Raw genomic sequence first — 24,871 nt, forward strand, 5'->3', positions numbered from 1 at the left:
GATTTAGGAAATCTTTCCTTGATTTAGCAACTAATCCGGGCTATGATTGTTCCTTATATGGATGCATGAAGAATCCTGAAAGATTGGACCTTGAGGAGCGAACATTATTGTTGACATTTCATTATTTGTGTTCAGAGCTGCAGAGACTCTGAGCTCCAGCTGGTGGGATGAAGGCAAGCCAATTTAAAGGGGCACATGCAGTCTTGTGTCTCCTTTTTGACCAGATGTTGAATAGTCAAACTGTACCTAAAAACTGACCATTGCTGGACGTTACACATATCATATCATATCATATCATATCATATCATATCATATCATATCATATCATATCATATCATATAATACCCTATCACATCATACCATACCATAGCCTGCCATACTATACAACATCCTACCAAACCGTATCATATCACATCACATCATATCATATCATATCATATCATATCATATCATATCATATCATATCATATCGTATCATATCATATCATAGCATAGTTTATTAATATAGCACATTTAAAATGCAGCATGGGAGCTGCCCAAAGTGCTGCACAGGCTAAAACAAAACACACCATTACAAGGAGCTAAAACAAAGAATAAAAATCTCAATTAAAAGCAGAAAAACATGATGAATACTAAGAGCACATTAAAACAATGACACAATAAAACACTAAAACGAGTCACTGTCTAAAAGCCAAAGTGTAAAAGTGGGTCTTTAAACGAGATTTAAAAACCGCCAGAGATGTAGCCTGCCGAACTCCAATGGGCAATGAGTTTCATAGCTTTGGGGCAGCATGGACAAATGCTCGGTCCCCCCGCGATTTGAGTCTCATCTGCGGCGTATACAGCAGCAAAAGGTCAGCCGACCTCAACGAGCGGGTGGGCACATATGGAGTGAGAAGGGCAGAGAGGTAGGAAGGTGCCAGGTCATTGAGTGCTTTAAAAGCAAAAGTCAGTAACTTAAACTGCACTCTGAAAATGACAGGGAGCCAGTGAAGATGTTCCAGGACAGGGGTAATGTGGCTACGTCAGTGTGTACCCGTCAAAAACCTGGCAGCAGCGTTCTGAACAACCTGCAGCCGATTCAGGGCAGAGTCCGGAACACCAATGAGTAGGGCATTTGCATAGTCCAGGCGAGAGGTAATGAATGCATGGATGACTGACTCCAAATGCCTCCGTTTCAGGATTCGTCTGAGGTGAGTAAGGCGGCGAAGCTGATAAAAACAAGACCTCACTACAGAGTTTATCTGTGGGGCCATTGTGAGTCCAGCATCCAGCTTGACCCCGAGACTCGTCACACACTGTTTGGGGTTAAGGGTTAAAAAGTCACAAACAGGGTGAGAGCCATGGTGGTTGCGGGGGTCAAAAACAATAAACTCAGACTTCTTTTCATTCAGTTTTAAGAAGTTGGATGCCAGCCAGCCCTTCACGTCATCCATACATGCAGCCAATTTCGAGCCTGCATTTTCCTCGTCCATTTCCACGTATAGCTGACAGTCATCTGCGTATATGTGGTAGCTCAGTCCATGCTGATTCAGGATATTGCCCAGAGGCAGAAGGTAGATTGAAAACAGCAATGGCCCAAGAACGGAACCTCGCGGCACCCCCCAAGGCAGTGGAAGACTGGAGGATGCACAGTCACCAATCTGTACAGAGGTGGTACGGTTTGATAGGTAGGAGCGGAACCATTTAAGTGCCACCCCGTCACCCCAACCCAAGACCCAAGCCGATCCAATAAAATATGGTGATCGACTGTATCAAAAGCCGCTGAAAGGTCCAGCTGGAGCAGCAGTACCGTAGACCCAGAGTCAGATGCCACCAGAATGTCATTTAGCACCCTAATCAAAGCAGACTCAGTGCTATGGTTTGGTCTAAAGGCTGACTGAAATACATCCAACAACGAGTTGCTATTCATATGGGCAGAGATCTGGCCATGCACAATTTTCTCAAGGACCTTCGAGAGAAATGGGACTTTCGATATAGGGCGGAAGTTGTCATAAGTGGAGGGATCCAACCCAGGTTTTTTCAATAACGGCTGAATAACCGCATCTTTAAAAACCTTAGGGAACACTCCAGTGCTGAGGCTAATGTTAAAAATGTTCATGAGTGCCGGGCTCAGCGCAGACACCGCGTCACGCACCAATTTAGCCGGGAGGCAGTCCACCGAAGAGCCAGCTGGCTTCATGGAGCTAATCAGTTTAATCAAGTAAGCAAGCTGAGCAGGAGCAAAGTCTGAGAAGGCAGGTGGATCCGGCGGTTCTACATGGATAGTGTGTATTTGAGGCTGGAGGCTAAGCCTAATACCAAGGATCTTGTTGAGGAAAAAGCTCTGTAGCTCTGTGCATAAAGCAACAGTAGGATTTAGACCATCAGACTCATTTAACAGTAGCAGGGAGTTAACTGTGCTGTACAGCCTGGACTGGTCTCCATGATGCTGTGAAATGATAGCAGAAAAATAGTTATTACGAGCAGATCTAACTGCTCTCTGGTAGCGTGAAAGTGCATCAACCAGGAGCAGCCGAGAGCATGACAGTCTGTCTCTCTTCCACCTCCGTTCCAGCACCCTACACTGTCGCCTGAGGCTACGGGTGTAATCATTCAGCCAAGGATCAGATGTTGTCTGTTTCCGCCTCGGTCTCAGAGGGGCTACAGCGTCCAGAGCAGCAGAGCAGGTCACACTGAACCGATGCAGAAGGCCATCTACATCCATGCAGGAAACCGACAAGGGCGGAGCGAGGGCATCAGTGTCCAAAACCGACAGAAAGTTGGAAGTCGTACTCGGAGATAAGCGCCTGGAGTAACGAGCAGACTGTCGCCGGGCTGGAGGAAGGAGACGTGAGATGCTGAACGTGATCACAGCATGGTCGGAAAACGCCACAAGATCCACAGATAAATCATGCACATCCAGTCCAAAAGATAAAACCAAATCCAGGGTGTGCGAGTCAGCACGAGTGGGAACATTTACCAATTGCTGTAGTCCAAATGAGTCTAAAACATTCATAAAATCCCTCACCAGTGGTTTCAGAGGGCAGCAGACGTGGATATTAAAATCACCCAAAATAATCCCCTGTTCATATTTTGGGAGCACATCAGCTAAAAGGTTGGAGAATTCATTTATAAAATCCTTATTGTATCTTGGTGACCTGTAGCACAGTAAAACGAGGATGGGAGGAGAGAAGCCCAGCTCTAATACTGAGACTTCAAAACTGGTCGGAGCCATCAGCCCAGCAAGAGGTTTAAGTGGGAGATTTGAACAGTACAGGGACAGCAAGCCCCCCCCCCCCCCCCCCCCCCCCCCCACCACCACCACCACGGCCAGAGAGTCTCGGTTCATTAACAATGTGACAGTCAGGAGGACATATCATATCATATCATATCATATCATGCCATACCATACCATACCATACCATACCATACCAAACATACATGCCATACCCTACCCTACCCTACCCTACCTTTTATTTATAAAGCACTTTTAACATGGCATTACAACATAACCAAAACACTGCACCTATTAAAACAACTTAAAGCATAAAATAGTCACATCATAAAAAAAAAAAACTATTCAAAAATTGTACAACAAAGCATGGTCAAAAAAACAAACTGGAATGTTAAAAACAGACCAGGGATGTAAAAGTAGCCAGACCACTGATTTAAAAATAAAGAACCAAAGTGGAAGGGGGATGAAACGGAGTAATGCTTTAAGAAAAAGGCCAGAGATACGTAGTTTGTTTTTAGCTGAGATTTAAAGATAGCAAGTGAGGGTGCTTGCCTAACCTGAAAGGGTAATGAGTTCCAGTTTTGGGGCACAGGTAGAAAAGGCTCTTTCCCCACAAGTCCTCAAATGCACCTTAGGGACAGTGAAGAGGAGCTGATCAGCAGATATACAGTAAGAGCACAAGAGGGGTGATAGAAATAGGGGAGTTTCCTCAGATAGGGTGGGACCTGACTGTTCAAAGATTTGAATGCAAGGAGCAGAATTCTGAAATTGATTCTGAATTGAGGGGACAACCAATGCAGTGATTTAAGAATGGCTGTGATGTGCTGTCAGCTCCAGTCAGGAATCTTGTTGCCAAATGCTGGATGAGCTAAAGTCTGGACAGAGCAGCTTTACTGATGCTGTATAAACAGGAGTTGGAGTAGTCTAGCCAGGATGTAATGAAGGCGTTAATTACTGACTCTAAAAGACGGACACTCAGGATGGGCTTTAATTTAGAAATTCGCCCAAGGTGTTAGAAACAGGTCTTTGCTGTTAACTTGAGCATCCATCTTCCGGGTCCATTTTTACTCCCAGGTTTGAAGTGGAGGATGTTACATGAGGAGAAAGAGAGTGGAGGTCCGGTGACTGGGTTGCTCTAATGTTGTCGGGACTAAAAACAATTATTTTAGAGTTGTTCAGATGGAGGAAGTTCTCGGCCGTATGAAATAGCATGCTGTCTGAGAATGGCTCCTAAAAGCTGAATATAGAGGGAAAACAGTAATGGGCTGAGAATGGAACCTTCAGGGACCCCCCCCCCCCCCCCCCCCCCCCCCAGAAGGGAGGCCGACTGGGAAGAGTAGTACGTCCAGCATGACCCTGATGGTCTTGTTAGAAAAGTATGACCGGAACCAGTTAAGGACCAAACCTGTGATGCCAGCCCATGTGTGGTCTGGAGATCAGGATGTTACAATGCTGCTATAGATCAAGAAGCAACAGAATCATATGGGACCCTGAATCCAGAGCCATAAATATGCCGTTAAACACATGAACATGAGCTGATTCTGTGCTATGATGTTATCTAAACCCATACTGAAAAATGTATGTTATTGACGGTCATTTAGATGCATTAGTAGCTGTTTGTGCATGACTTTTTCAAGTGCCTTTGATAAAAAAAAGGTCATTTGGAAATTGGTCGGAGATTTGAGGAAAAAGTGGGATCAGGACCAGGTTTTTTCTAAATCGGCTGAACAACAGCATTTGTTTGAAGGTACGAGGCTTGTAGAGACAGAGGAAAAAAATGTTGCAGTAGGTGAAAGCGTGGAGTTTTAAACAGAACACTTGGATTGTTGTCTCTAAGGCATTCAATTAGACCAACCAATGATAATCAATGTCTTACGCCCGCATCAAGCTGTCAGTCAAAACACTCAGATGTAAAGGACATGGTGCTGGCTATTTCTGAGCCAGCTGGCTCTACTCACTTTAAATCAAACTTTGAGGAGACCTAAAAAAGAGTGAAGAAGTGGCTCCTTGGAAACACTCTTGAATCTGTTCATTAACACATAAAAGATTACAGAGTATGGAAAGAGTTTGTATGTTTACCTCATCTGCCTGAAAAATGTGTTAACAGATGATGATTGGAGAGGCCATCGTGTTCTGCTGCCTGTCTCGGAGGAAGAGTGGTGCTGGTGCTGAGGCCAACATCAACGCAGCCGGCTGCAACTTCAACTCCTTCATTCGCAGAGTGGTCCGATTCGTTGGTATGTGTCACTTGAGCATCACTGTCTAAATAAATGAACTGGCTACTTTAAAATAATAGAACATTAATGGAATTTTATAGACTTTTAGTCCACATGGTTTTATTAATAATTTAGGCTTGGAGTCAGTTTAATTCTGATTCAAGCCGAAAAATCCCCAACATGGTCATGTTATATTTAACGCTCATACCCTAATGTGTCAGAAACTAAAGTTTTTATTTAACTTTTTAAATGGGGAACGTCCTCCCACTAACTTAAGTGATGCAGAAAGATGCTTCTGCAGTTACTGAATACCTTCTCCAAAGTGACAAGAAGTGCCAAAACTGAGTAAAGGTTCTGTAAACTCAGCTAGTTACACACTGGTTGTGTGTTGCAGCCCTCCAGAGTTTTCCCCTTTCAGGAATTGTGAATGATTTCCAGAATTCCTTAAAAGTGACAATCTAACCCTGAACTGAGATATAGTGAAGTCTGACCCCCCCCCCCCCCCCCCCCCCGTTTGGTAAAGCTCCATGCAATTTGAATGGAGTGCCATATACATATGCCGTAAGGAGAGGGGCATTATATTTTTCCCACCTCTAGATGGTGCTGTCTGAGAAAACACTCAAGATTTCTGCTTTAACTACCTTAACATCCAGCCTTCTGTCCTCAGGTGTTCACGCTTTTGGTCTTTGTGCAACGGCCCTGATTACCGACATCCTCCAACTAATGACTGGTTACCCAACACCCTACTTCCTCACTGTGTGCAAACCCAACTATACCACCCTTAACACCAGCTGTGAGCAGAACCCTTATATCGTAGAGGATATTTGCGCGGGATCAGACCCGTCAGCTATCAACCAGGGCAGGTGAGGACACAAGCAACAAAAATACCTTAGTTTCTATCAGAGGAACCTTGTTGATCCTAAAGATGTATTGCACTCAGTCATTTACCAGCAGTGCTAAAGTAAAAGTCATGTTACTAGTATCCACCACTGTAGGTTGAATGAGTTGGATGCACTTTGATTTGTAATAGTTATATTGTCAGTGTTTCCTGTTTGTGCAATGCTTCTTTTCTGAGTTGTTTCTGTGTTATAGTCAGCGTGATTTAGGGTGTAAGATCAAGGTTTGAGTCAGGACTAAGAGAAGTCCTCCTAAAAAGAATCATATAGAGGAGGAGGTTTAGGCTTTCAGGCTGAATCAAATCCTAGAACAGAAGCATCTCTCATCTGGACCAGGACTACCAAGGCCATCAGGAAAGATTTGTGAGTCACCAGCTCGGTGACCTAGTGGTATGAGTGTGTGCCCTGAGACTGGGAGATCGTGGGTTCAAATCCACAGTCCGGTCATACCAAAGACTTTAAAAATGGGACCCAATGCCTGCCCACTTGACACTGAGCTATAAGGGGTTTGATTTGGGGGGTTGAACCACCAAAGTGTTCCTGAGCGTGGCCGTATCTGCAGCTCACCGCTCCCCCAGGAGATGGGCCAAATGTGGAAAACAAATTTCTGTCAGGACTCAGGTATCTCCCGGCTGACCTTCGGACCACAACTCCCGACATGCCCCTTGTGGGGAGCTCCCAGCGTGCTCCTCGCGGTGATTCCCTCCACGTCACAGCCAAGCAAGGCTATATATGGAAGACGCCGTGACCGGCTTCTCATCTCAGTCATTGTTTCTTCCTCACAGAGATACGACCAGAGAAATAATAAAACTGTTAAACGTCTCACCTTGTTCGTCTCCTTCATCCAGTCTGATCAGCCTGACAGGATGACTGAGATCCGAGTAGATTCGACGGAGATCGATCGTCTCCGCCACGAGAACGTGCAGCTGCGTTCCATGGTAGACCAGCTCAACACCAAGGTGAACTTCTTGTCCGACCACACCCTGCGTCTATCCACGGCTCTCACGGCTCTCCAACAACAGGCAAACGATCAGCAGCAACAGATCGCTGCACTCCAGCAGCCAACCCGCTCTGCTCCTAGGGAGGAGCCCCACTTCAGCCTGCCGGAGAGGTGGAACGGGGAGACGGGGAGCCCCGATGGTCTGCTCACCACGCTGGACATGCAGTTCGAGTGCCAACCTGGACGCTACCCATCTGCGCGCTCCCGAGTGGCGCATCTCACCTCCCTGCTCTCCGGACGCGCCGCGGAGTGGGCTGCTGCGCTTTACAATTCCAAATCCCCTGCCTGCAACGACTATGCTGCGTTTGTGTCCGCTCTCCGGAAGACCTTTGTTCCCCCCAGCAGCGAAGTGGGAGCAGAGACACGCCTTCTCAAACTCCACCAGCGAGAACGCTCGGTGTGCGCTTATGCGTCGGAGTTTCGCACCATCTCCGCCAAGCTGCAGTGGAATGACTCCGCTCTGCGGGCCGCCTTCCTGGAGGGGCTGGCACCCTACATCCGTGATGAGTTGGCGGGAAGGGAGCTGCCTCAGACCCTGGATGAGGTGGTTGATCTGGCGCTGCGCATCGACCAGCGGGTTCTGGTTCGACCCAAGTTATCCACGCGTCCACCCAGGACGCCGGTGCCTCGCCCTCGTTCACCCACGCCAGCTCCTGTACCCATGCTGGCGGAGGAGCCCATGCAGCTCGGCCACCTTCCCCCCGAGGAGAGACAACGACGGTGGCGCGAGGGCCTCTGTGCCTACTGTGGCTCTCCCGACCACCGACGCCTGGACTGCCCGCTACGATCGGGAAACGGGGGGCCCCACTGAGTATTGGGGTCGCTCAGTCTGGGTCTTCTTCTACCCCTGTCGCTACTAACCGTCTCCTTATTCCTGTCACCCTCCTCCATGGTGAGGCCTCACTCCACGTAAACGCATTGGTGGACTCGGGGGCCGCGGACAATTTCATGGACCTAGATCTGGCAAAACGCCTACGGATCCCCCTACAACCCCTGGAGAGAGTTATACCAGTGACCTCGGTGGAAGGTAGGCCTCTCCAACCCTACCCAGTCCGAGACCGAACCCAGTCACTCCGTATGATCACCCAAGGCCACCAGGAGACCCTCCATTTCCTGGTCATTTCTGCTCCCTCTTCTCCTCTAATCCTGGGGTTCCCCTGGCTCCGTCTCCACGACCCTCATATTTCCTGGTCCCAGAACCGCCTGCTGGGCTGGGGGACCTCGTGCCAGATCCACCTCGTTCCTCCTCCATCCTCGGCGGGTCTTCCGGACGGGGGCCCCGGCTCCACACCGCCCCACCTGCCGCTGCCCTATCGGGACCTGGCCGCGGTGTTCGACAAGCGGCGCGCCACCTCCCTGCCACCTCACCGGCCATATGATATGGAGATCAAGCTGCTACCCGGAACCAGTCCTCCCCGCGGGCGCCTTTTCTCTCTCGCGCCTCCCGAGACCAAAGCGATGGAAGAATACATCGCCCAGGCCCTCCAGCAGGGGTTCATCCGACCCTCCTCCTCTCCGGGTGCCGCTGGCTTCTTCTTCGTGAAGAAAAAGGAAGGCGATCTTCGCCCCTGCATAGACTATCGGGGTCTGAACAAGATCACGGTCAAGGATCGCCATCCTCTGCCGCTCCTCACTACCGCTCTGGATGCCATCTCCCAGGCACGGATCTTTACGAAACTGGATCTCCGGAGCGCCTACAATCTGGTCCGTATAAAGGCCGGGGATGAGTGGAAGACCGCGTTCATAACACCCACCGGCCACTGGGAGTACCTGGTTATGCCCTTCGGACTATGCAATAGCCCTGCTGTCTTCCAACGTCTCATTAATGATGTCCTCCGCGACATGCTGGGACGGTGGGTGTTCGCCTATCTGGACGATATACTGATCTACTCCAAATCCGAGGCCGAACACATCCATCATGTTCGCGCCGTCCTGACCCGGCTCCTGGACCACAACCTGTACTGTAAACCCGAGAAATGCTCCTTCCATCAGCAGTCCATATCCTTCCTGGGCTACATGATCTCGGACGAAGGGATAACCATGGACCCTCAGAAAATCCAGGCGGTGAAGGACTGGCCCTTGCCAACCAGCCTGAAACAACTGCAGAGTTTTCTGGGTTTCTGCAACTTTTACCGCCGTTTTATAAAGAACTATAGCACCCTCGTAGCCCCTCTCACCTCTCTCACTCGACCAGGCTCCCCTGGCCAGCTGTTTCGTCTAACTCCCGACGCCATTTGGGCCTTCCGCCACCTGGTCACCCGCTTTACCTCGGCCCCGATCCTCCGCCATCCAGATCCTGCAGTTCCCTTTGTGGTCGAGGTCGACGCCTCTGACGTCGGCGCCGGCGCCATCCTGTCTCAAGGCGGGCCCGACGACAGGCTCCATCCCTGCGCCTACTTCTCCAGGAAGTTTTCCACCACCCAGCAGAAGTACGGTGTGGGCGACCGTGAGTTACTGGCCATAAAATGGGCATTGGAGGAATGGAGGCAGTGGCTTCTGGGCACCACTCGGCCTTTCACGATCTGGACTGACCATCAGAACCTGACCCACATTAAATCTGCCAAGCAGCTTAACCCTCGCCAGGCTCGCTGGGCCCTCTTCTTTGAACCCTACGACTTCCATCTCGCCTACCGCCCGGGAGCCAAGAACCAGAAGGCGGACGCCCTCTCCCGCCAATTCACCCACTCCACGCCCTCGTCCGAGCCAGCGCCAATCCTCCCGGAACACCGCTTCCTGGGCCAACTGAGGTGGCCGTTGGAGGAAGCTATCCAGAACGCCCTCCGGGACGACCCCGCGCCTCCAGAGACCCCCGCGGGTCGCCTCTATGTCCCCACGGCCTGTCGCAGCGAGGCGTTGTCCTGGGCCCACTCATCACGCCTGTCTGGCCACGCTGGTTTCTCCAGAACTCTTAAATTCCTCCAGCGAGCCCTCTGGTGGCCAGGCATGGCGAGGGATGTGAAAGAATACACCAGCGCCTGTGACGTCTGTGCCCGCTCCAAGAACCCCAACCAGGCCTCGGCTGGTGCCCTCCGACCTCTTCCGGTGCCCAGCCGCCCCTGGTCCCACGTGGGGCTGGACTTCATCACGGGTCTCCTGCCGGTCAGTAACCTCAACACTGTCATGACGGTTACGGACCGCTGTTCCAAGTCTGTCCATTTCATCGCCCTTCCGGGTCTCCCCTCAGCCCAACGCACAGCGGAACTGTTCCTGGAGAATGTGGTGCGCCTCCACGGGTTCCCAGTCGACGTGGTCTCGGATCGGGGGCCCCAGTTCACGGCCCGGTTCTGGAAAGCTTTCCGTCGGCTGATGGGAGCATCGGTCAGTCTATCTTCAGGCTACCACCCGCAGACCAATGGCCAGACGGAGCGGGCTAACCAACAGCTGGGTCGGTACCTTCGTTGTTTTGTCTCGGCTCAACCCTCGCAGTGGCCTAAATACCTCCTCTGGGAGGAGCTGTCCCACAATCTTCACACCTCATCTGCCACTCGGCTGTCCCCTTTCGAGGTCTGCTATGGCTTCCAGCCCCCGGTCTTTGCCCACCAAGAACCCGAGGTCGCCGTTCCGGCAGCGGAAGCCATGGTGAGACGCTGCAAGAGCGCCTGGATCAAAGCATGAGCCTCCATAACCAGAGCTAACACCAGCTATGCTCACCAGCATCTCCGTCGACACCGTCCTGGTCCCTCCTATGCTCCTGGGGACAAGGTCTGGGTGTCCACGGCTGACCTTCGGGTCCGTGCCGGGTCCAAGAAACTCGCCCCTCGGTTCCTCGGCCCATACCCCATCCAAAGGGTCATCAACCCGGTCACGTACCGGTTGCGGCTGCCGGCTACTCTCCGCATCCATCCCACCTTCCATACCTCCCGGCTCAAGCCCTACGTGGAGTCCTCCCTTCTCCCGCCTCCGGCTCCGGCGCCGTCTCCTGCCCGCTTCCTCGACGGTGAGCCTATCTACACCGTCCGGCGCATCCTGGACGCTCGCCGCAGGGGTCGGGGCTGGAAGTACCTGGTGGACTGGAAGGACTATGGCCCCGAGGAACGCTCCTGGGAGCCGGCTCGGTCCATCCTGGACCCTTCCCTGATCTCTGACTTCTGGGTCCGCCGGGGTCGCGCTGGGACTTCTGGAGCCGTCCCTGGACCGGGGGGTCCTGTCAGGACTCAGGTATCTCCCGGCTGACCTTCGGACCACAACTCCCGACATGCCCCTCGTGGGGAGCTCCCAGCGTGCTCCTCGCGGGGATTCCCTCCACGTCACAGCCAAGCAAGGCTATATATGGAAGACGCCGTGACCGGATTCTCATCTCAGTCATCATTTCTTCCTCACAGAGATATGACCAGAGAAATAATAAAACTGTTAAACGTCTCACCTTGTTCGTCTCCTTCATCCAGTCTGATCAGCCTGACAATTTCACACTATAACTTTAACTTCCCATTAACAAAGATTTTTAAACTTGACACTGTGCATTTTGTTCTTTGGATGAGAGATATTCCTGGGGGGTGGGGGTGGGGGGGGGGTGTAAAACCTGGTTAATATCAACAGACCACCGCACCCATTTATTTAGAAAAAGACACAATGTCATGGTCTGCGTCTGACCCTTCCTTCATGTGCCTCCTGGTGTTTCTCCATCCTCTCTAGGTGCTCCTTCTGTGTCCTAGCGCCCTCATGTGTCATGTCTGCGTCTTCCTCATGTGTCTTCTGGTTTTCCCCATTTGCCCCTAGATCTCCAGCCCTCTAGGTTTCTTAGGTCATTTCCTTTAGTTACAGCCTTTCATCATTTAGTATGTTTTTCTTATCAGTGTTTATTATTTTTCTCCCACCTCCCTTTGAATTGTAGTTATGTTTCCTGCTCTTTTGTATTAGGGTTTATTCTTAGGTCAAGTTAGTTTCTCCCCTGATTAGTCATTGCCTTCACCTGGTCCTCCTCCCATACCCCACACACCTGCAGCTCATCTCCCGCTCATCCTCCCTGTGTATTTAAGCCCTGTCTTGTCTCAGTGTCTTGTCGGTCCATTGTGATGTAATTCTGTCAGTCTTGTCTTGGATTACTCATGTTCTTGTTCTTCTCGTGTCTCAAGTATTTTTGGATCTCCAGATCGTTATCTGGACTTTGGACTTTGGCTTCCAGCCTATGGACTTATTTTTGTTCTCCTTAACATAAAGGATTTTTCTTACTCTTCATCTCTGCCTCGTGTCATCCTGGGTTTCTGCATTTTGGGTCCTACAACACCGCAACGTGACACACAAATGTTTACAGATGTTTTTTTCTGTTAAAAGCTGACTCTTATTTCAGGATGTATTGTTTAAAAGTCAGGATGCAAGTACTTTTAGGGCCTGATGCATTTACTTAAATATAGAAAATTAAAAAGATATCAATTCAAAAGAAAGAAACTTCTCAGAACTTATTTCTTTTATCGCTTTTTCACATTAAAAACTTTTAACTCATAACCTGAAACCCAGACATAACACACACACACACACAACTTTGTTTTTCAATCCATATTAGGTTTTTGTATTGACTTCTGGTCATTTTAGTAACTGCATTCATGCCTAACCCTTACCCTAACCATAACTATAACCAGTGTATTGCTGATAACAGACTCAGTTCACATCTTACCTCTAAACCTCACGCATAAGCCTACAACAGGGGCTCACACCATATTAGGACCGGGTTTTGGTCCTAATATGGCCCATCGGTCTTCAGAAGATTAGTGAATATGCCAGTTTTGGTCCTTAGTAGAATAGTTGAACAAGTACACACACACACACACACACACACACACTCCTCAATAGTGAGTATTCCTTCTTAAATGTTGAGAATTTGAAAGGAAAGAAGCCTGTTACTCTCCTCATAACTGTTGATTCGTAATGACACAAATCCTTTACGGTCCATTCAGGAAAAGTGATGAGAGTAGATTCATTGTAAAATACCATTTAGTGAAACTGTCCCTAAATAAAAGAATCACCAGACTGACGGTGGTCGGAGAGGACAAGGGAGAGACAAACACAGACAGACAGGACCAGTCATCATTTTTAAAACAGACAATATAGGTTATAGCATCAAAACCAGAACATGCCAACACAGAGAGTAAAGAAAGTAAAGTGGTCATTACGTCCTTCAGCAGCCTAAGCCTATAGCAGCATAACTGAAGGCATGAGTCAGGATAACCTAAGCTAGATTAGCTTAATAATTAAACCTAAGCTGATTAAGAATACTTGAACCAGTTTACTGCCGTAAAGCTGAAATAGGAAATCTACAGAACAAGCTAGCTTTTAAACCCAAACACGGTCACAGAACTCTAACCCTTCCTGTCAGATATCTCCTCTAGGCTATGTTTACCGGACACTGAAACCCACTTTGCCACGGTAAACGAGATAGCGCTAAACACCAGTCGCTGTTTTCTATGTCCAAAGGTCTTTTGTTGTCCGTGTCCGTTTTTCTTCTCAGTGACCTTTGGGATGAGGGATTCCACCCCTAAGGGAAATTTAGTCAACTCCTGTATTCCCCAGAGTTAGGTAAGCTTCGACCTCCATGTTATATCCATGCACCGGCGGCTTCCTTGTCCTCCCAAGTCTAAATCAGCTCCTAGAAATCATTCGTGTCTTACTTTTTTTTGCAGGCGACATGATTATTGAGCTCACCAGGAATAATTGGTATCATTATTGACTAATTTTTATCACTTTTATACACAAAATGCTAGTTCCTGCTATTCACATACATTATTTATGCTAAGCTCACTGCGCTGGTTTCAAAATGCTTTTTTCTTACTTATCTAACTCTGGGGAATACGGAAATAGACAAAATTTTACTCAGGAGTGGAATATCCCTATAAGGGGTTGGATTGGGGGGTTAAACCACCAAATAGTTCTCATATACAGCTGCAGCTCACCTCTCCCCTCAGAGATGGGTCAAATACAGAGATGAATTTCATCAGTGTGTGATGACTAATGGGAATTTAACATTAGATGGTGTTTTTCTTTAAGGACTCTTTAAGGTGGGCAATAAATCGAAATTCATTGTTATCGAAATTTCTGACTCTTATTGTGATAATTTTTCTCATGTCAACAAATTTGATAATAAAAAATGAAAAGATGTGTGTAGGTTGGCAACGTTCATGTCCCTTTCAGAAGTTGTACCACCTTGAGTCACGTAAAAATGTGACTCAATGTAATTCACGTGACAGCCCCATCTAGTAGACAACTTTTGTTTCTGCACATACCTGTAGTTATCATCCATTTATCGTTAGAGGTGAAATCCTCAGTATATCATAGGGATGCACCGATGGATCGGCATTTGATCCCAATCGGCCGATAGCGCCCCTATCGGTTTTGATCTGAGTTTTCAAAATAGATCAAAGCAGACCGATCAGGTAGAGTTGCCACGGTAACCGGTGTAGCGATAAACCCCGGTAAACAAAATTGACAATAATAATAACCGTCTTGTTTTAAAAAAAAACTATATTATCTTGGTGGGATTACCGTGTCTGCGGTGTAGGCGCGGTGACCCTTACCAGCCACCGTATCATCTGCTGAAGTTGCCGGCGGCACATGCGCGCTTTGCTGTTTACAGCCAAAACTTTCTTGAAGCTAAAGCTGAAATAATGGTCAAAGGAGGAGACGGCAGCGCTCAGGAGGACATTTTTTATCCCTCAAAGAAGACAAAGTGAGAAGTATGGGCATCTTTTAGATATTTGAAGAATGCCGAGGGAGTTTATAGAAGACGGACGGCTATCCTGTTTGCAGCACGTGCAGAAAAAGTGTCTGTGAAAGGCAGCAACGCTTCAAATCTCATGACACATCTGCGTGACCATCACCCACAACTCTACAGTCAACGCAAGGCAAGCTAACGGTAGCGTTTTAGCTAAAATGCGTGATCCGAGGATTTGGGTTGAGGGAGAATGCAACGAGTCGCTATATAAAGCAGCCGCAGTGCCGCTACCTGCAGATAAACCGTGTCGCGGACACCCCCATGTTGAAATGGCGCTATGCATTATGGGGCTCCCAGGGCCAGATAAGAGTTGGTCTCTCTCCGAGAATAATTATGAATTTAACAATGATTACTGCCTGATGACATTTTCCCACATCTGCAAAGCTCACTGGAAGGACACAAACCGAGGACAATATTTTCCTGATATAGGGTTTAGCACTCAAGTAAGGGTAAAAAAAGTATCTGATTAGAAGACTACTTGAGTACTGAGTATCATCTGATCTAATATTTTTAAAATGACGACATCAAACAGACATAAAATAAGAAGTTATGGACAAATATTGGTATTTTAAAGGCTAAAGGGGAAAAATGTAAACAAATGAACAACATAATTACAAAATAACACATTTTAGGCTAAATTTAGACACAAACTGAGGACAATATTTTCCTTATATAGGGTTTAATACTCAAGTAAGGGTAAAAAAGTATCTGATTAGAAGGCTACTTGAGTACTAAGTATCATCTGATCTAATATTTTTTAAATGACGACATCAAACAGACATAAAATAAGAAGTTATGTGCAAATATTGGTATTTTAAAGACTAAAGGGAAAAAATGTAAACAAATAAACAACATAATTACAAAATAACACATTTTAGGCAAAATTTAGACACAAACTGAGGACAATATTTCCTGACATACAGGGTTTATTTAATTGTGTGAAAATGTAGCACGTTTAAAAAAATACCGCGATAATACCGAAAACCGTGGTAAGTTTGGTCACAATAACCGTGAGGTTACATTTTCACACCGTGACAGCCTTAATACAGACCATTTTAGATTAGGTTACATTTCCTTTATTCCCAGATTATGTAGTTTGTAGCACTCATTACAATGTTGTAGAAAATTTCTGGCCAATCCACGTGATCGGTATCGGTGATCAGTATCGGTGATCAGCATTCTTTGATATCGGTATCGGTGATCGGCAGCAAAAAACCTGATCAGTGCATCCCTAGTATATCATGATATTAATTTTAGGCCCTATCGCCCAGCTCTAGTGTGTAATGAACGGAGGACCCAGGGAAGTATGGACACGCGGGGTTTGGTGAGACAACCGGATGGTCCAATCATTAGTTTCACACCAAGCAATGTTATTGGCTGAGGTTTTTATACAAATCTGAAAGAACCACGTGGTTATTTTTTCATTTCCACTATGCATTTATACTATGTTAGTATGTTGTTATTAAGCATGATAAATGTTTGAAGCTAGCTTGTTTTGCAGATTTACTATTGTAGCTTTAATCCCAATCTCAAGATGTCGTGCTAAGCTCAAACGGACCTAAATGCAAATATTTAATTGGACTTTTTTAGCACAATTGTTTACGTTTTAGCAAGGTTATTTTATGCACAAGATACCTGCTTTATCATTAGACTCATTATATAATCTAATATTTTGTCCGATTGCTTTGAAATAAAATGTCAGCATTGCTTGGGTCCAATGTTGTGTGGTGGACGTTTTTGGATTGTATTCATTTCATTGTGTTGTTAGTATTTCACTTTATGAAAAGCTTTACTTTCACCATACGTTACAAGTGTGAGTAACAGCATGAGAACTGGGACTAGGGTGTAAAAGATGCTTAGTTTGAGGTTTTCAGCTCTGATATTGGGTCAGCGCAGGGAGAAGCAGCTCACTCTGTTTTCCTATATGAATTAATTTTTTATGACTCCACAGATGTTACGAATGAAAATAAAATGAGACACACAAAGATCCACTCAGCCCTACACATGCAGAGCTGAGCTGGTTTAAGGCATGATTAGAAGGAGTTGTCAGAAGTAGGTCACTAGAATGGAGCTCAGTGAGAAACTGGGCCACAGGTTCATCTTCCCTCTGGAGATCACAGTCCAGGACCTGGTGGGCCCACTGTAGAACTAAGACAGTATGTAATGATGTCATTGGTACGTTGACTGTGTAGCGTAACATTTGTTTTATTTAGAGAACATCTAAAAGATGAAATATTGTTAAAATTATGGTTACTGATAGAAACCTAGAGATCTAATTTGGTTGAGTGATCTGACTCAGAGCAGCAACATGGGGATGGATAGTCATGCTTGAGAGATCTCATTATGTTTGTTTCTTTCCTCCTCCTCTCAGCTCACTCATGCAGATGAAACTGTTGCTGAATCTATTTCTGTTCCTTCTTATGTTCCAGAAAATCCTTTCCATCGCTGCATGCCACACTGGCATCCTTTGCTGCTGTTTATGTTTCGGTGAGTAATTGATCTCTTACAGAAACTCAACTGCTCAAGGGTGACAAATATTATAACAATAAAAGGGCTAATCCAATCATAGCCAAAAATGATCACAACATTGTTGTTAATAACAAAGATTTTTTATACACTATTTGTCATCATACCTATGCTTCTGAATGCTGGTATCCATCCATCCATAGATTCATTTTCCTTCACTTAACTGGGGTCAGGTAGTGAGGGCAGCATCCTAATCAGAGAGCTTCAGACGTCTCTTTCGCCAGCCAGTGGCTGGGGAAGCTTCACTGGGGGATTCCCAACACCAGCTGAGAGACATAGTCCCTCTAGGGTGTCCTGAGTCTCCTCCCAGTTGGACGTGCCTGTAAAACCTCACCAGGGAGGCGTGCAGGAGGCACCCTTACCAGATGCCTGAGCCACCTCAACTGCCTCCTCTCGATGTGGAGGAACAGCAAATCTACATGAAGCCCCTCCCTAATGGTTAAGCTTCTCTGCCTATCTCTAAAGCCGGGGACACACCGGCCGCGGAAGCGCCGAAAAAATGGGACCGCCTTCATTCGGCGCCCTTGTTAAGCTATTATATAGAGCACATGGGCTGCCGAAGCGTCGTGAAGCGCCTCGCGCTGGCGCTCCAGCCCGCGCCGTGCAGCGATCATTTCGGCGTCGGCTCTATTTTTTTCGCGAGCCGCGGGTGAATCGCGTCAATTCTGGTAGGAAGTCAAACCTAGACATAAGAGGCAGGCCGGTAAAGTTAACAAAATAAAGCATTTCAAAATAAAATTCTGCAATAGTCAAATGTGTTCGTAATCAGACACTTCAGAAAAACCACACGAGCACACACACACATTGAACTTGTGTGCGTGTGTGACCACGTGAAGGGGTGTGTGGTTTTGGGTGTCTTTTCACCGGAGCAAACAGGACAGAGGCAGAAAGTCTGAGGCAAGCAGTTAAGATGGATGACTTTAAATTAATTATGGAAGTTGAGAAACACAATGAGCTGTACGACCCCCGATAAACATGGTTATTTACCCATTTCGGAAGAAACTGCTAGGATACAGCTGCAGAATTGGAGCGGGTTCCAAGAGATTCAACTGGCAGAAACAACTCATACCATAGGTTCACACACACACACACACACACACACACACACACACACACACACACACACACACACACAAACGTAGAGGAAAAGAGCTGAGAAAAGGCAGAGAGGAAATGGAGGACACCAAGTGTTTAAAAGAAAAACTACAGCTGAGCCGAGGCGCGCCTCGACTGGGGCGCGTCTGATCTGAACTGAGGAGCGGCGAGCAGCGGCCGAATTTCGTGAGCGATTCGCTTCTCGGCGCTTCGCGGCGCTTCCGTGGCCGGTGTGTCCCCGGCGTAAGGGAGAGCCCAGACACCCTGCAGATAAAGCTCATTTTGGCTGCAATCTGCAATCTCATGCTTTTGGTCACTACCCAAAGCTCGTGACCATAGGTGAGGGTAGGAACATTGATTGACCGGTAAATTGAGAGCTTTGGCTTCCTGACTCAGCTCTCTCTTCACTTCGATGTTCGGTACAACGCCTGCATCACTGCAGACGCAGCACCAATTTGCCTATCGATCTCACGCTCCAGCTTTCCCTTGATTACAATGAATTATTGAAGGTAGATAATAGAATGTAGGTAGTGAGCTTCAGTGATTTTTGCAGCTCATTCCAGTCGTTGGAAGCAGCAAACAGAAATGCAGAGCGGCCAAAGGAGGTGTGAGCTTTGGGAATAACCATAGAGATTAAGCTACTGTAATGTAAATTGTGCTGGTTGTTGAAAGTGATGAGTAATGAGCAAAGATATGACGGTGTTCTACCGATGATTGTTTTGTATATGAACTGATGCCAATGTAACAACCTGTAGGAATGGAGGGATGGCCAGTTAACAAGTGAGTACAGATCTCAATGATGAGTAGTGAAAGGGACACCAGTGATTAAACGGATTGCTGAGTGATAAATGACATTGAGTTTATGAAGACAGTTTTTGGAAGCAGTTCTATCAAGGATGTCACCGTAATCTAAGAGGGGAAGGTTTGCTTTGCAGAATGAGTAACGGAGGACCTGTTGTGTTATAGAACCCCAATTCTTGACTTGACTTTAGAAGGCAATGAATTAATGTGAATGTTAAATGAAAGTGTGCTGTCAAGCCAGATAACCAGATAGTTATAAGAACTGCCAAGTTGTAGTTCTGTACCAGGGAAACAATGGTGGAAAGTTGATTGCAGTAAGTTACGATTGAAAATCATGAACTTTGTTTTACATGTGTTTAAATGAAGATGAAGATTGATGAAGGCATGTTTAAGACAATTAAAAGTTGTCCTGCATGGAGGACAAAGCTGCATTCAAGGAAGAATTGCATGAATATAAAATGGTGTCGCCCACAAATAAATCTATAAGAGAACTGTCAACAGCATGAGCAATGTTATAGATCTTGAATAAGGTTGGGCCCAGTATCGACCCTTGAAGAACGCCCATAGATAGAGGTAGAGGAGAGGATTGGTAACCCTCTGTTCTCACTCAGCGTATGACCTAAGATATAACTTCTGAACCAAGCCATGGATGCCTGAGAAAGTCCTTTATGTTTGAGCCTGCTAAGTAAGATGTTATGGTCTACAGAGTCAAAGGCTTTAGCCAAGTCAACAAACACAGCTACACAATATTCCTTATTGTCAATGGCACACATGATGTCATTTAGCACTTTAAATGTTGCAGAGACACATCCATAGCCATTTCTGAAGCCGGACTGTATGGGGGTAATATTATTGCTGGATTCCAGATAGTGAGTTAGCTGTTTGTTGACTAACTTTTCAGTGACTTTAGAGAGGCGAGGCCAAATAGAGATAGGCCTATAACAGCTTTAAAAAGTGGAGTAACAAATGCATATTCCCAGTTCTGCAGAAATGCACCGGTTTTTATGGACAGATTAAATAATTGGGCAATAAGCACAGCAATAACACATGCTGCTATTCTTAGAAAGTAATGGTCAAGAGTATGCTGTCCAGCTGGTTTATGAGGATCTACGGGATGCCATCAGTATGTGAGGTATCTCAGTGTTCTCATGACAAAACTCTAACATGAGACTGTGCTCTAACCTGTCACATAACAAGCTAAATGGAAGTCAAACATTTCAGATGGACCGTATGACAGCTGCTAATGTTGGCCCTGCCCTGCTTTACCTCTGCATTACAGTTCCTTTATCCATGTCCATCCTAGAGCTCCTCTCTGACCTTCATGCTTATTTAGAGCAGCTGATTTTTAAAGCTAGCAGAGTTCATCCTTGGTAGTGGGTTCACTTACTCATTTAACCCTTCACCACTGAAATCAGTTTGTTCATTCCAATCCTCCTAAATAATCCTCCAATCATCCGACTGGAATCCTTAAGGGTCCCGTAACGTCCATCCTGTCAGAACAGGCCTTGGGAGCCCAGGTGTTACTAGAATTAACGGTGTCTCCTCACCAGCGTGAGCCTCCAAACTGTGAAGGTTGGTCTCCAAACATGAACTTTAAATGTATGCATTAATCACCTCTTGTAACACTTTAACATGTTTTAAAAGGCTTGTATCATGATAAGTTACACCTCCCAGACCAAAGATAAGATAAAACATGATCATAGACACTATTGAGACATCATTATTTATGAAATATAAGTTATTTTCCTGAGCCATTACTTCAGCCAAGATATAGGACTGCATGGATTTGATGAAACCATGCTGTCTCATGCAGTTCTATATGTGTAACACACACACACACACACACACTGCAGCATGTTAGAATCATGTGAATGACTAATTTAACTACATTGAACTGCTTTAGTAATAATTTAATCTCTTATTCTGGAGTAAAATAAAGAAACAAGCTAAATCATCACATATCTGTGGCATCTTCTGAGTTCAAACACAGGGATGGAGCACAATGTTTACACCTGAACAGTATCAGGATGTTTTAACTTGCAGAGGCCTGCAGGTCTTCTGTTTTATGAGCAGAGCGCTGATAATCCGCTTGTTATGAGCGCTAAACGTTATTTTGCCGCTGCCGTGCTGAGCGTTAGAGAAACGCAATTCAAACACGGAACCGAGTCTCGCTACCGAACCGAGCAGATTTCTGATGACGTCACACCGGTGCGCGAAGGTGCGGGATCCAACACACAGGAGAGGGAGGAGAGAGGAGGTAAACAGCGAGTTGAGGAACTGAACCGATGTCTTTGAGCTAAAGTGTACACCCACACCCCCCACGGTTTAGACGCAGCGCTCATGCAGGTGTCTCTTTCTGTTCCAACGCTGCTACACGTAATATTTTTAATTTATTAAGCCTACAATTTATTTTTACTCAGTAACGGATATGATTTGAAATGGAGCGAATTACAATTCTTTTGTAAAAACTTACTCAAGTAAAAGTAAAAGTACAGATTTTAAAAACGACTTAAAAAGTATAAATTTACAAAAAAAACACAAACAGTGGTGGAAATAATTATTTGACCCCTCGCTGATTTTGTAAGTTTGTCCAATGACAAAGAATTTGTAAGTCTCAGAACAGTATCATTTTAATGATAGGTGTATTTTAACTGTGACAGATAGCACATCAAAAGGAAAATCCAAAAACTACATTTAAGTCAAAGATAGAAAATCATTTGCATTTCATTCAATGAAATAAGTGTTTGAACCCCTACCAACCACCAAGAGTTGTGGCTAGACACTCCTACTCAATAAGTTACCCTCATTAAAGACTCCTGTCTTCACTAGTCACCTGTATAAAAGACACCTGTCCACAGAATCAATATGGACTCCAAATTCTCCAACATGGGAAAGATCAAAGAGCTGTCCAAGGATATCAAAGACAAGTTTATAGACCTGCATATGGCTTGAATGGGCTACAAAACCATTACCCCTCCTTTCTACTGGAGCCGTCAGCAGCACGTTACTGCAGCAGCACGTCTTGCTTACATAAGCTGCTGCTTGGCCCTTCCCACCAGAGACGCGTAGCAGCTTTCACCGACAGAGCACAAAGTCACACGAGTGACTTAGTCAGTAAACACAACAACAAGCAGGAGAAAACTACAACATGGCTCCAAAAGGTTTGTGTTTTATGTTCTGTCCATTTTATTATCGCCAATACGGACCTGAAAAACAAAGGAGGCTGCTAGCTAGGTGATAACTTCTCACAGGGCCGCACAGTTAGTAACCTTTTTTAAAGTAAAGCAACCGGAAGGCAGTACTTTTTTTATTCTGAAAATCTCGGGAAGCTTCGCTCCGTTTCCACGTCCGATTTCCTGTCTTTCCTTCCCCAAAAATGTTGAACTTGACCCGTTTCAGAGGCGTAGCGCGTAGAAAATAGAACCGGCGTGTAAGGGCCGTGACATGCTTCTCCTGAGACGCGGCCGACTCGCACTACGGACGGCTGCTGACGGCTCCAGTGGAAAAGGTTCTGTTGACCACAGCGGTTCCTATCAGCAGCTATGACGTGCTGCTGATAGGTCCGGTGGAAAGGAGGGGTTAGCAAGACTCTGCGGGAGAAGGTACAACAATTGTTCGGAAATGGAAGGAGCACAAAATGACCATCCATCGACCTCAGTCTGGGGCACCTCGCAAGATCTCACCTCGTGGGGTGTCAGTGATTCTGAGAAAGGTGAGAAATCATCCTCGAACTACACGGGAGGAATTAGTTAATGACCTCAATGGAGCTGGGACCACAGTCACCAAGAATACCATTGGAAACGCATTACACCACAATGAATTAAAATCCTGCAGTGCTCACAAGGTCCCCCTGCTCAAGGAGGCACATTTGCAGGACCGTCTTAAGTTTGCCAATGGACACCTGAATGATTCAGAGAGTGACTGGGAGAAGGTTCTTTGGTCAGATGAGACCAAAATTGAGCTCTTTAGCATTAACTCAACTTACCGTGTTTGGAGGAAGAAAAAAGCTGCCTATGAACCCCGAAAGACTTTTCCCACAGTCAAGCATGGAGGTGGAAACATTTAGCTTCGGGGGTGTTTTTCTGCTAAGGGCATAGGACAACTTCACCGCATCAATGGGAAAATGGATGGGGCCATGTATCGTCAAATCCAGAAAACTGAAAATGGGTTGTGGGTGTGTGTTCCAGCACGACAATGACCCAAAACATACAACAACATCAAGTGCTGCAGAAACCTGTTAATCACTCATTCATTTAGGTCAGAGTGGCTGCAGGGAAACAGAGAGATGCTGAGGACCAAAACACTACATGAAGGAAAACCAGAGCAGGGCTGCAGCTGCTACTCAGAGAGGACCTGAAACCTCAATCACATCAAATGCAGAATGGATATGATCCAGTTTCGGATGGAACAGAAATCATTGAGTCTAGTCAATCGATCAATCAATCAATCAATCAAAGCTTTATTTATAAAGCACCTTCCGCAGCCCTGTCAGGAAGCCCAAAGCGCTGAACATGGTACAGTTGTATGTAATTATATTGAATAAATCAACAATAAAAGAAATTCAAATTACAAAATACAAATTACAAAATACAAAATGGAAATTACAAGATAGAGGAAACATTCCGGTAAAATACAAATGTGTGAAACACAATTGGATTGAGTGGATGGATTGAGTGTACCAATGAAAACTGTGGAATGGATTCAACATAGTAGAGGGCCATAATCAAACATGTTCTGGAAACGCCAAGCGGAGGAGGTGTGATTTTAGGTGATTCTTAAAGACTGGCAGAGAAGGGGACAGCCTAACTGAGGGTGGCAACTGGTTTCAGAGTAACGGTGCTAGGACTGAGAAAGCCCGGTCCCCACGGGTACGACACCTAGACCGAGGGACAGCGAGCAGGCCTTGGTCAGAGGAGCGCAGAGCGCGTGATGGGGAATGTCTGTTCAGGAGAGTGGCCAGATAGGGGGGAGCACCACCCTGGAAGAAATGATAAACAAAGACGAGTATTTTGAATTGTGAGCGATAGGAAATCGGAAGCCAGTGCAGGGAGGCCAGAACTAAACTGATGTGGTCCCGTTTCCTGGTCCCAGTCAGGAACCTGGCAGCGCTGTTCTGCACAACCTGTAGTCGACGCAGTGTTGACTGACACAACCCTGCATATAGAGAGTTGCAGTAGTCAAGCCGAGAAATTACAAAGGCATGCAGTACCCGCTCCAGGTGGGCTCTCGACAGCATATGCTTGATTTTAGCAAGGCGTCTCAGGTGAAAGAAACTGGACCGGATCACAGAATTGATGTGAGCATCAAATTTAAGTCCAGCATCAAGTTTCACCCCCAAACTGGTAACAACTGGTTTTGAGTATGGAGAAAGAGGGCCAAGATCGGCATAACGATCCACATTCCTGCTGTTGGGGTGAA

General features: G+C 46.4%; 1 protein-coding gene across 1 annotated transcript in view; it reads left to right on the forward strand.

The window, feature by feature from the left end:
• The window catches only part of LOC107382612 (phospholipid phosphatase-related protein type 4), a 45,387-nt gene that overhangs the window by 8,599 nt on the left and 11,917 nt on the right, over window positions 1–24,871 (forward strand). Inside the window, exons 3-5 of the mRNA XM_015954820.3 lie at window positions 5,325–5,454; window positions 6,101–6,296; window positions 17,461–17,518. Of these exons, the coding sequence (XP_015810306.3) occupies window positions 5,325–5,454; window positions 6,101–6,296; window positions 17,461–17,518 (384 nt within the window). The remainder of the gene's footprint in view (window positions 1–5,324; window positions 5,455–6,100; window positions 6,297–17,460; window positions 17,519–24,871) is intronic.

The sequence above is a fragment of the Nothobranchius furzeri genome, chromosome 7, assembly GCF_043380555.1.
Source record: "Nothobranchius furzeri strain GRZ-AD chromosome 7, NfurGRZ-RIMD1, whole genome shotgun sequence".
NCBI classification, from domain to species: domain Eukaryota; kingdom Metazoa; phylum Chordata; class Actinopteri; order Cyprinodontiformes; family Nothobranchiidae; genus Nothobranchius; species Nothobranchius furzeri.